The following is a 12519-nucleotide window of genomic DNA, read 5'->3' as shown; positions in this document are numbered from 1 at the left end:
AAACTGAAAGCCATTCATTTCAACAAGCTAAATAATTACACTGGAAAAGTGGTTTAAAATGTAGGCTTCCAACATGTGAGCACCCAAAAATGTCTCATGTGAATCACAAGTTGCATCAATTAAGTTCTGTTCTGCCTGCATCATGAAATCCAAGAATTAGGGGTGTTTCGATCCAATTTTTGAGATCGGAAATCGGTCCGACGTCAGCAAACAAACAAGTATTGGATCACATCGGACTGGATCTAAAATCTTAGATTATATCACTCTTATACAAGCACTCCATTCCATGCTTCGCTCCAGCACTTCTATCCAGCAGCGCCCACGTGATCACAACAACAGGTTGCTGAGGTGGTAACATAGTAAGCGTGAATGTTGCTTGCTTAAAGTAGTTTAATGACACTCCAGTTTGAGTTCACCGTTAAACTAAATCGCATGACAAAAGAATTATACCTATTCAATGTTCAAATACATCACAGCCTTTGTTTCTTTCTTCGTTTTTGTTCACAAAAATCGCCACCTTGACGCTAACATGCAATGACTGAAAAACAACACTGACGAACTCACGAAAATTAGCATTGAACTCGTGGCACTTAAATCTCTAAAAATAATGAATATTGGTACACAAACACTGTATTTACCACATACAAACTGGCAATATAACAATACTCTCTGGCATATATTCTTCAAACTCTGATTAAAAACAAGTTATAATACCAATATACTATCATGACTTCTACTTTCTTTGTTACTGTAAGTGTGTATCTCGTTGCATGTATCACACTACCCCTGAGGCCAAGACGTGCATAGCAAGAAGTGTATTGTCGCACATGTGGAGAAAGCAAATGATGTTCCCACCATATACTGAGAGTAAAAAAAATAACGAATTGAACTTTGTTATATTTCACTTTAAAAGTATAATTTTTATTTTTTATTGAGAATTTTTCATGATTTTCTATTTTTTTTAATTTTCTTTAATCTATTCAAATGTAGAATCTGCGTGTGCTTAAGTTAAGTAGTGGTTAAGTTGCACTTTAAATATATATTTTTGTAATTGCTTTTATTTTTCAGGATTTCCTAACCTATTTTTTATTTATTTTATTCAATTGTAGTACATTCTTATTTTTAAATTTACTTTATGTAACCCATTGGTTAATAATAAATGGGTCAGTTTTTCCTCATACTTACTGTTGCTGATTATTGTCTCTCTTTGAGTAATCAATCACTTCATCAAGCCTTTTCTAACATTCCATACCATGAAATCAGTAAAGTATGTATGATTATTGCTGATATCGGATCGGACCGATGTCGGTATCGGCCAAAATTCAAGGCTGCAATCCCGGTATCGGATCAGAAGTGAAAAAGTTGGATCGGGACATCCCAGGAATGTTCTCAAATATGCCAATGAAGTCGTGAAAGATTGTTAAGAGGAATTAATGAAAAATAAAAGCCAGGCTCCAAGAATACCAGTCCTTCCTAATATGTCCCATGGGTTTAACTCACAAAAGTGCACCTTTGACAATCTGAGTTGATGGTTACAGAATATGTATGAAATAGGGTAGAACAAAATAAGATAATTCAATAATAAAATTGTCTTCATAGTAGAGTTTGTACAGACTAGCCCACTTTACTATTCCACAATGAGCACTAGTCGTTACGCACAACTTAAGTTTATGGCTGGAGGAGGAGACAGAGCCGCTTGCAGCAACATATGGCGTGCTTTTATTTTGAAGGCCTGACTTTACAGGATGTTTACGCGGCTGTTTCTTGAGTTTTGCAAATAAAAGCTTTGATTTTGGTATATGGCTTGCCATTTGTTTTAACCCCTTGATACACAAAATGACACACACTATCATAGTGGAAGGAGAGTGGGGAATTACTTCACCGCCACCACAAGAGAAAGAGGTTCCTGATTAGATGTAGAACCTGCTGATGTGGTGGGCCCAGAGAAAGGAAATGTTTCCCCATTTGGCCAAATTGTGCCAACATTATCTCACTGTCCCAGCAATGTTTACATTCAACACATTAGTGACAATGTAAAAAAAATCTCAAGTCATGCAACACCTACTTTTGTAGGTAGAGTACCGATTTTGAGTATTGACTATCAATTTGCTCGTTTCTTTTTCTCATTGATACTCAATTATTTTTCTAATTTTTGCATTAAATTGTTACTTTGTTACATTGCCAACTTCACTGCAGAACTAAAACCGACAGACACAAATCAGTGTATAGTGTGCCGATAATACTACTACTATTGTACTTTGCTATTACCACTTTTCTCAAAACTTAGCCATTAAAAAGCTATTTAACAAATTATGGGCAACTTTGAGTTGTTGTGTATCCCGAATACCAAGTTGTTTAGCAGTATTAATTTTTTTAACAATGGAGAAATTACAACAACAAAAAAAAAGCCTGCGTCTTCGTCAAACATGGTCAGACATTTTTAAGGCGATTGTTACTTGAATTAACGGACCGTTTATTGCTTCGAGCTCGCAGTAGCAAGGCAACTTAAGTAAGAGCGAATATTGTGAGGAGCTTGTTCAATGAAAGCGTTTCAACGGCTGCATTGCACTGGCATCGCTGTAATATAGCTCCATCCTAACAAACAGCTAATTGGCGGCTAAGCTACCTGCTAAAGAAGGAAGACTCTATGTCTTCTCTTGGTCTTCGCCAGTAGCCTTCTCTCCGGCGCTTTGACACACATTCACGGCAGGCTATGTTGCTTACTGACAGTGCGGGAACGTCGCCGGTTTGTCTGTACTTAGTGCGTTTAATGTCAACCGTTGCCAGGGATGTCCTGCATTGAATGACCCGACAACAAGCAGCGGTGTCACTAAAGCGAAATTGTCGTTGTGTCTGGGGAGCCTGAAGGCCCCAGCTTCGTCCTCAGTGTTCCGCTAAAAACTCCGATCAATTCGCAATGTCAACTTGCCATTGGTCACCATAAAAAATCAACTACTCGTCGCCGTACCTTTGCTTTGGTGATGATGTGGGTGGCCAGTTTGACGACGGCAAAATTTCCCTTGCCGATGGTCCGCTCGATCTCGTAGTGGCCCACTCGCGCAGGGGGGGGCCTGGTGGTCGAAGTCTGGACAGGATTGGGGATGCACCCTGTGGCCGCGCCTGGACGACCGGGGTGGCTGATCCCGGAAGATGGCTGGACTCGATTCTGAGGGCCCATGCCTGCGTGGGTTGGGCGTGCAGGGTGCGTGATCCCGGCCGCGGGAGTCCCAGCAGCACCTCCGCTTGACACGGCCGCCATCTTCTCGCCTCTCTGCGGGAACAACAAGCAGCCTTGCGCAGCGCGCCGCGCACGCCCCCGCCCTGCGTCATTTTACGTACAGCGCTCCTCGCAGCGCCCTCTCTAGGTTGTTACTATGGAAACGACGAGCGTAACACATGACCTCATCCACAAAAACGTATTGTGGTCGCCAGGGCAACAAAGAAGTGCGCATTATCGCTCAAGCTCCCATGATTCAGAGATCCATTGCAGAGCGCCGCGAGTAGATGTGTTCCGCAGATGGAGCAAATAGGAGAAACACACGTCCTAAATTCACTGACAGTGAACTAACTGTGTTATGTCAAGAAAAATCCATTTATCATGACCATTGAAGTCGATTTCTGTTCGATCATGACTTTACGCTGTGAAATAGGCGCCAGCACACCCGAGACCCCAGTAAGGATAAGCGGTTAAGAGAATAGATACTTAGATGTTCAAATCCTTCCTGCACAGATTTGTTGAGAAAAGCCCAGAAATGGAAACATCCGAGGGTAAAGAATAAGGGCGGTCTCGGTGAGGTCTATTCAATTATATTGCACTGTCCCCAATAGTTGTAGACAGCTTCACCACGTGGTAAAATTAGTTACTACAGCCTGTCAAGAAAGAGAGCAGACTGAGACACAACATCCTAATTCAGTACTGCACTTGCGTAAATAACCAAGAACCAAGGTAACCTATGGAAAGTGTGTTATACCCGTATCTATATCGTTATTCATATTCTCATCTGAATGAATGTACTTAAGTTTCACCTACGGTCAAGAGTGGGAAGAAGAAAAAACGCTACATAGTTGGCTTGCACAAATTACACATCACAAACACTTAGACAGCAAAAATAATGATAATAATAATATTAACAGTAACTACTGTTATGGGGGTTATTTTAGTTCAGGAAAGTAGCCTCATGCAGGGTTAAGGTAGTACTGTACTGATAAACCAAACCAATGCAGTCGCAAAGTACACTGTAAATATATGTAAATACTCTAATAATTTGCTTCCCATGGGCTCACCACCTGCGGGAGAGGCCATAAGGGTCGGGTGCAGTGTGAGCTGGGCGCTGGCCGAAGGCAACGACATGGGCGATCCGATCCCCAGCTCCAGAAGCTGGCTCTAGGGATATGGAACTTCACCTCTCTCGCAGGGAAGGAGCCCGAGCTGGTGTGTGAGGTTGAGAAGTTCCGACTTGATGTTGTCGGGCTCGCCTCCACATACAGCTTGGGATCTGGTACCAGTCCTCTCGAGAGGGGTTGGAATCTCTTCCACTCTGGATTTTCCCACGGTGAGCGGCGCCAAGCAGGTGTGGGTATACTTATTGCACCCCAGCTCGCCACCTGTACGTTGAGGTTCACCCCGGTGGACGAGAGGGGAGCCTCCCTCCGCCTTCAGGTTGGGGGGACGGCAGAAGCCACTGATGCGGCCTCGGGATCCCCTCCACTTAAGAGCTGGATGAACTGGCTGGGGAGAGAGAAGTCTGGGATTCCCTGCTAAAGCTACTGCCCCAGCAACCCGACCTCGGTTAAGTGGAGGAAAATGGATGGATGGATAGATGGATGGAATAATTTGTGGCCATGAAATACTAAATTGTAACTATGAAAGCACAAGCACAAGCTAGTTCTCATTCTTTTTTTTCCTGTTTAGTTAAATGTCACCTCATATCATCAACAGCGATTAACAGTAAGGTTTTTACTAATAACTCCATTGGAGAGGTTAGGTTTTCACTGTGTGTGTGTTATGATTTTTGCTCAAATAAACAACTGTTGGATTCCGAACCAAATCTAGCGAGTAATGTATTGAAAATATTGCAGATACAGTTTTGCATAACAACAAGCAAACTACACACAGGAGGGCCTGAACCAAAATTCAAACCCAGAACCTCCCTCTCACAATGTCGACGCAAGGAATTTCAACACTAAGTTTATAAAACGTAAATGATCGATATGTATTCATATTCATGTATTGGATGTAAAACCGTGTTAATTATTTTATATATACATCACATAATATTATGTAAATTGTGCAGTATCATATTTGCTTTTCAATCGGGTTTGTTTTGAATAAAGATGAATAGTAAGGTTGTGTCCTGGCGAGGGCGCTATTGATTTACACAGTGAAGTATTTGTATCCCAATGTAGAAAAGGCAAGGAACGCTTCCGCTAACTACGACCACAGAATCACTCCAATGAACCCAGGTCGACGCCAACTCACTTGGACTCACCACTCCGACTTAAAAAGCTGCGACCTGCCCTACTACCCAAACGACGTCCTCGGACCCGAGTTTGAGATCCAAACATGGAGCTGCCATAGTGCTAGCTAGCCAACCATGTAACAATAGCACAATTACGTAGCCGCCTGCCAGGATTCGCCTGTTTTGCTGCTGTCTCAGAACTTGTGACTTCACAGTACAGCGGACAACCTGGAGTGTGTCTCGGGTGATGCCAGCAGTTGTTATTTGGGGTCAAGACTGGACCTGACACAGTTTTGACAGTCAACCTGTTTACTTAGACTCAAAAGAATGGGCTGCACCGACACTGTTTAATGACAGAACTGGGCTCTTGTCACTCATTCAAGGACGAAGTTGAGAGACAAAATGCTGTTCGGGAGTCATTGGAAATCTCGATATAAAAACACTTTTGAAGGTGCTGCTGCTGGAGTCCTGTTGTGGTTTTTTGTGGCCCTGTTGGCTTGCCTCAGCGGTGCTCTGGGGGAGACCAAAAACGTGATTCAGAAAGATGGCGAATTCGATGTTAGCTATAACGATACAGTTACGAGTGAAAATCAAACGATCTATGCTTTCAATCACACGGTCTCCCGAACTAAGGTAGGAGAGCGCCGTCTAGATTTGGTTTTATATGTCAGTAAGTAGGTGATATGCCTCATGTCATTGTTTGTGTTCGGTCCTCAGACGGAAGGAGTGCGTGTGTCCGTGGACGTGCTGTCGCAGAACCTCCAGAGTCCTATCCTGTTTGTGATACGACAGAAGCAAGCCGTGCTCTCTTTCCAGGTCCCTCTCATCCTCAGAGGCCTGTGAGTGATGGGTCTCTTTATCTCATAATTGCGTACCTGAAATACACAATAATAACAGTAAAGATGATGATGATAATAATACAGTTGCAAGCGACTATTGTGGCCCTTAAGGACACTGACATCCATAAAACAACAAAAACAGAATTATACAAAATAAATGAAACATAAAATATGTGCAATTACAATGAGTAGGTCATATTAAATAGGTGGGTATTGAGTTTGGATTTAAAAGTGGTGAAAGAAAATGAGTTGCGGCGGTCTGGTGCCAATGAGTTCCAGAGTTGGGGAGCAGAGCCGGGCATCGGGAGCTCAGCTCCATATGGTGCTGGGACGGGCAGGTGGATGTAGGAGGAGGATCTGAGGTTGTGGACTGGGGTGGCGATGTGGAGGAGGTCAGACAAGTATGAAGGGGCAAGGTTGTGGATGGCCTTAAAGGTGTAAAGGAGGAGCTTGAATCAAATTCTAAATTTGACCAGGAACCAGTGAGGTTGCTGAAGGACAGGGGTGATGTGATTGCAAGGTTTTCATTTGATGATGATATGGGCAGCGGAGTCCTGGACCAGTTGGAGGTTATGGTGAGACTTTTGAGGGAGGCTGAAGAAGAGAGAGTTGTAGTAATCTAGACGGGAGGTGCCTCTCGTCAAGGATAGTGGCAGTGTGGGGGATGAAGGACAGGTGGAGACGGTTGATGTTCCGCAGGTGGATGTAAGCAGACCTGGTTATGTTATTGATATGCTGGTGGAAAGAGAGTGTGCTGTGAGTGATCAATTTTTATTTTTTATTTTTTTTTGCGCGAAAGTAACATGAGCCTTTATGTTCTTTTTGGTCCACAGTGGTTTTTGCCTTGGAACTCTGCCATGGATGCAATTTTTTCCCCCAGTCTCTTTCTTCTTGTTGTCATGCCCGCTGACCTTAACTGAGGCAAGGGAGGCCAACAGTTCTTTGGAAGTTGTCCTGAGTTATTTTGTAGACTCCTGGATGAATCATTGCTGTTCTCTTGGGGTAATCTGGCCACTCATGGGAAGGCTGGCCACTGTTCCATGTTTTCTCCATGTGAGAATAATGGCTCTCCCTATGGTTGACTGGAATCCTAAAACTTTAGAAATGGCTTGTAACCCTTTTCAGAGTGATAGATGTCAATTACTTTTTGTCACGATTATTCTGGAGTTTCTTTGGATCGTGTCATTTTGTTACACCTTTTTTTGATCTTTTGTTCGACTTGAGTTTGTCAGGAAAGATTCTGTTTAAGTTATTTCTTGATTGAACAGGTCTGGAGGTAATCAAGCTTGGGCGTGATCAGTGAAAATTAGCCAAAGATTGTGATTAGCCACAATTAATTCATGATTTAACAAGGGGGTTAATTACTTCTTCACACAAGGGCAGGTAACGGTTTTTTTTCCTTAAACGTAATCATAGTTTAAAAACAGCAGTTTAAATTCACTTGGGTTATATTTGTCTGATATTTACATTTGTTTGATGATTTTAAACAAAATAGGGAAACTGCAAAAGTCTAAGAATTTGAGAAGAAGGCCAATACATTTTCACGGCACTGTAAGCCGTTCCACCGATTGGTGCCATCTGCTTGATGTAACTCTCTAAAAATAGACTTAAATATTGTCGTTTTTCAACTCTTAGTCTGATAATACACACACTGAAGGATGGAAAATGTGTATTGACCCATCTCAGGCAACTTATTCTCATTTTAGTAACAAGTCTCGAAATATTTTTCTTTGAGGAGCAGTGTTGCTTACAATTTCTTCATTAGATACATCCTTCCAATGAATAGCTTCACTTCTGTTTTCTACTTCCCCCGTGACGTCAGCGCGTTGTCATATACGTGACGTGATAGGAGACCGCTTAATAAATCCTTGAACAGTACTGAAAGTAGCCGGAGTTAGTTTTTAGCATAGAATTAGCAAATACATTCAGTGTCGCCACATGACATTAATGCTAAATATATTTTTAAAAATAAATAACATTAAAATGATAATTTAGGTAACAGGACTGTGCCGAGATTTTAATCCCTCCCCAGTCATAGTTGAAATATCAACAAACAAACAAAAAATAATTGAGTGAACTTATTTTTGGTATTCCTATGAGCTGCAGAGGATCTAATGATGAAACTTCCTGTCGACCATGTGACATAGAGTATTCCAAATCTTTCAGAGGGTGTAATGTGTTATCTAGTTGGGAGGAGGAGTAACAAATATCTAAAATTGTAAAGGATTTGAATTATATTTTAGGGTAAGGTCTCATTTTAGAAAGTGGGGACAAGCAGCAAATGCTGTTTTTCCAGTGTTCAAAGTAGTTTAAATTCATCTTTTAAATTGTATTATTATTATTATTATTTATGCGGGTTTGCCACCCGCATATGCACCTTTTCTCATTTATTTTAGTTTTTTTTCTGTTTACATTTTTTTTTTGGGGGGGGAGGGTTATCATTGCTTATTGAAGAATTTGGGGAATTTAAGAACTCCTGTAATTTCCGTCTATAAGTTGAATCCCCCCCCCCCCAAAAAAAAAGTCAAATCAATGGTGCGCATTATACGTAGGTATAGGGGAAAATGAAAAAAAACTTTCCCATTTTATAAATGTATGCTGCCATCTAGAGGTTATGAAGAAGTGGTACACGTTCATTTCAGTATGCCACTGCCAGCTCGAGGTTATGAGAAAGGTGTACACCTTCATTCTAATATGCCAGCTACACCTACAGGCAATGATAAAGGTGTAGACTTTGATTCCAATATAGCAGCATATATGTATAGTTGTTGATAAATGGCTTTTGATTTGCATAGTAAAGTTTCAAGTTGCACTTACGGATGTAGTGCCGAACTGCATTTACTGACATTGGTTTTCTGAAGTGGTCCTGAGTCCATGCAGTGATATCCTTGACACATTGATGTCGGTTTTTGATGTAGTGCCGTCTGAGGGATCGAAGGTCATGGGCATTCAATGTTGGTTTCCGGCCTTGCTGCTTACATGCAGTGATTTTTCCAGATTCTCTGAACCTTTTGATGATGATCTGGACCGTAGATGATGATGAAATCCCTAAATTCTTTGCAGTTGTACGTTGAGGAACATTGTCCTTAAACTGTTCGACTATTTTCTCACGCAATTGTTCACAAAGAGGTGAACCTCGCCCCATCTTTGCTTGTGAATGACTGAGCAATTCAGGGAAGCTCCTTTTATACCCAATCATGGCACCCACCTGTTCCCAATTAGCCTGTTCACCTGTGGGATGTTCCAAACAGGTGTTTGATGAGCATTCCTCAACTTTCTCAGTCTCTTTTGTCCCCTGTCCCAGCTTTTTTGGAACGTGTTGCAGCCATAAAATTTTAGGTTAATTATTATTTGCGGAAAAACAATAAACGTTTATCAGTTTGAACATTAAATATCTTGTCTTTGTCGTGTATTCAATTAAATATAGGTTGAACATGATTTGCAAATCATTGTATTCTGTTTTTATTTATGTTTAACACAACGTCCCAACTTCATTGGAATTGGGATTGTAGAAGAACTCACGAACTTTGGCACTTATTTTTCAGCCCTGCAACACTCATGTATACATAAGCATTATGACTCAAATAATGTTTTCTTTAACATGGGTACAAGTTCAATGTTACATTTTGATGTAGAACATCTTGCTGTAATATAATGCTTTGTGAGTCATAGATTTACGTTGAACATTACTACAACGATGACTACTCATAAGCCAGGGACACAGGTAAACTGCTTGTTTTGATCATTTAATGCCCTTTATAGCGAAAAGAAGGGACCACTAGCTACTTCACATCTCTCACTATAAGCAGTACAAGCCTTCGATTTCTCCCAGCCAAACCGCAAAGAAAGGTAATAATAATATTGTGGTAATTAAATGTACACGTAAAAAATAATCTAATAAACCATATCAAAGTACATTCTTCCTCCCCGCATTCCCAAAACATGCTTGGCAGATTAATTGAAGACTAGTAAATAAAATAAATAATTCATCGGTGTGAATGTAAGTGAGAATACTTGCTCATCTACAGTATATATTTACCCTACGATTGGCTGCAAGCATCCACAAAACCTAATGAGTACAAGCACTTTCACTAATTCACTAAACTAAAATTTATACAGTAAAGGGTTTATGAAGAAGGTTTTTAATAATCAGGTGGGTTTTCATAAGGGGTTAGAAGTACAGGCCATTTGCAAAATGTCCATTTGGCATTTGTCTCACACACCCTGGAGTTGTGCAACAGCACAGCGACTTTTCCTTCGTCTCTGCCCTGGGCTAGACATCATCATGTTGCATGTTGTAATGAACCTTTGGACTTTGACTTTTTTAGATCAAAGATTACTGTGAACCGATCTGCTTGTCATGAGCATGGGAAAGTTATTTATGTACGTGTTTTGTGTGAAGCGCTCATCCACATTGTAGAACATGAATCCTGGAGCTGATCAAAGGTTATTAAAAACACATGACCAGTAAAGTCACCTAACTCTTTAAAATCAGTCCTAAAAAAACTGTTTAGCAATTCATTGTGTTGTTTACCTCAACATGTTACAAGCCATCTTTTTTTTACTTTACTCTTTCATAAAATCACCCGTGATATTAAGCTATGTACAAAGGTTTCTCTGTTCAGGAAGGGGTTTCGTTCCTATGACATCAACGTAACCCAATTTTTTGCATAAATCGGAACACAAGGTAGTTTATTGTTAACCCAATCGACATCCAAAGGGGAGTGTGCAGTACCCCGAAAAAACAACAACCCTAAGACAGACAACTCTTTCATACCATTCTCATTCAGTGGAACAGACAAATTTCAAAATTTCAAAAACCAGCACTGAATTTGAAACATTCTTGACATAACCAAAAAAAACCTCACATTAAGAACTCAAACATGGCAGCATTAATGGTCCCTGGGTTTTGGGATGATTTGTAATGGGAAAGCTTGCTGGGGTGGTGTGGCGTTCTTACACCTTTTACTTAATTTACTTGCCTTTATATAATTAATTGTTTTTCACTGCGTGTGTGTGCGTGTGTATACAGAAAGTATTCACACCCCTTCATTTTTTCCACATTTTGCTCTTAAAGACTTATTCTAAAGTTGATTTGAGCATAGTTTTATTTTAAAAATCTACATAAAATATCCCATCAGCCCATAATGACAAAGTAAAAACATATTTTCAGAAAATTGTGCAAATGTATTGAAAATCTAAACATTTAATCATAATTCGGTACATAAGTATTCACACCCTTGGCTTAATATTTTGTTGAAGCAGTCTTCTTGGGTATGTCTCTTTGTGGTTGGCACACTTGTTTTGGTGCATTTCTCCCATTCTTCTTTGTAGATCTTCTCAAGGTCAGTCATGTAGGTTGGACAGCCATTTTTAGGTCTTTCCAGAGCTGTTCGATTGGATTGAAGTCCGGGCTTTGGCTGGGCCACTCAAGGACATTTACAGGCTGCTCCTGAAGCCATTCCTTTGTTATCTTGGCTCTGTGCTTTGGGTCATTGTCGTGTTGGAAGGTGAATCGACGACCTTGTCTGAGTTCCAGAGCACTCTGGAGCAAGTTCTCTTGAATAATTTGTCGATATTTGGCGGCTGTCAGCTTACCCTCTATGTGGACTCGTCGCCCTGTTTCTGCAGCAGAAAAACAGCCCCACAGCATGATGCTGCCACCACCATGCTTCACAGTAGGGATGGTCTTAGCCAGGTGATGAGCAGTGCCTCTTCTCCAGATATGATGCTAGCAATTCAGGCCAAAAATTTATATTTTGGTTTCATCAGACCAGAGAATTTGAGAAGTGGCTTCCGTCTAGCCACTCTAACATAAAGGCCTGATTGATGGAGTGCGTTAGTGTGTGCGGTTTACCTTCTGGATGGTTCTCCTGTCTCCGCAAGGGAACATTTGAGCTCCGCCTTAGTTACCATAGGGTTCTTGTTCACCTCTCTGACCAAGGACCTTCTTCCCCGGTTACTCAGCATGGTCGGACAGCCAGATCTAGGAATGGTCCCGGTGGTTCCAAACTTCTTCCATTTCCGAATAATCGAGACCACAGTGCTTTTCGGGACCTTCAATTCTGCTGAAATTCTTTTGTATCCTTCCCCAGATTTGTACCTTGACACATTTCGGTCTCAGAGGTGTGCAGACAATTCCTTAGACTTCATTCCTTGGTTTCTGCTCTGATATGCACTGCCAACTATGAGACCTTATATAGACAAATGTGTGCCATTAC

The 12519-nt window shown here is 41.1% G+C and overlaps 2 protein-coding genes across 4 annotated transcripts in view; one reads left to right on the top strand and one right to left on the bottom strand.

The window, feature by feature from the left end:
* sik3 (SIK family kinase 3) overlaps positions 1–3298 on the bottom strand; it is a 47285-nt gene extending 43987 nt beyond the window's left edge. The window contains exon 1 of one of the 2 annotated variants that reach the window (XM_061680788.1): positions 2969–3298. In XM_061680788.1, coding sequence (XP_061536772.1) covers positions 2969–3259 — 291 coding nt within the window. In that variant the 5' untranslated portion in view covers positions 3260–3298. The remainder of the gene's footprint in view (positions 1–2968) is intronic. The other variant, XM_061680787.1, reaches the window with a different exon arrangement.
* A 2096-nt stretch (positions 3299–5394) lies between these two features.
* sidt2 (SID1 transmembrane family, member 2) overlaps positions 5395–12519 on the top strand; it is a 39569-nt gene continuing 32444 nt past the window's right edge. For both annotated transcript variants that reach the window (XM_061681150.1, XM_061681148.1), the window contains exons 1-2: positions 5395–6092; positions 6177–6298. In XM_061681150.1, coding sequence (XP_061537134.1) covers positions 5862–6092; positions 6177–6298 — 353 coding nt within the window. In that variant the 5' untranslated portion in view covers positions 5395–5861. The remainder of the gene's footprint in view (positions 6093–6176; positions 6299–12519) is intronic.

This window comes from Phycodurus eques, chromosome 7 (assembly GCF_024500275.1).
Source record: "Phycodurus eques isolate BA_2022a chromosome 7, UOR_Pequ_1.1, whole genome shotgun sequence".
NCBI lineage: Eukaryota > Metazoa > Chordata > Actinopteri > Syngnathiformes > Syngnathidae > Phycodurus > Phycodurus eques.
Note: the sequence above shows the minus strand (reverse complement) of the source record. Positions and strands in the feature narration are given on the sequence as shown.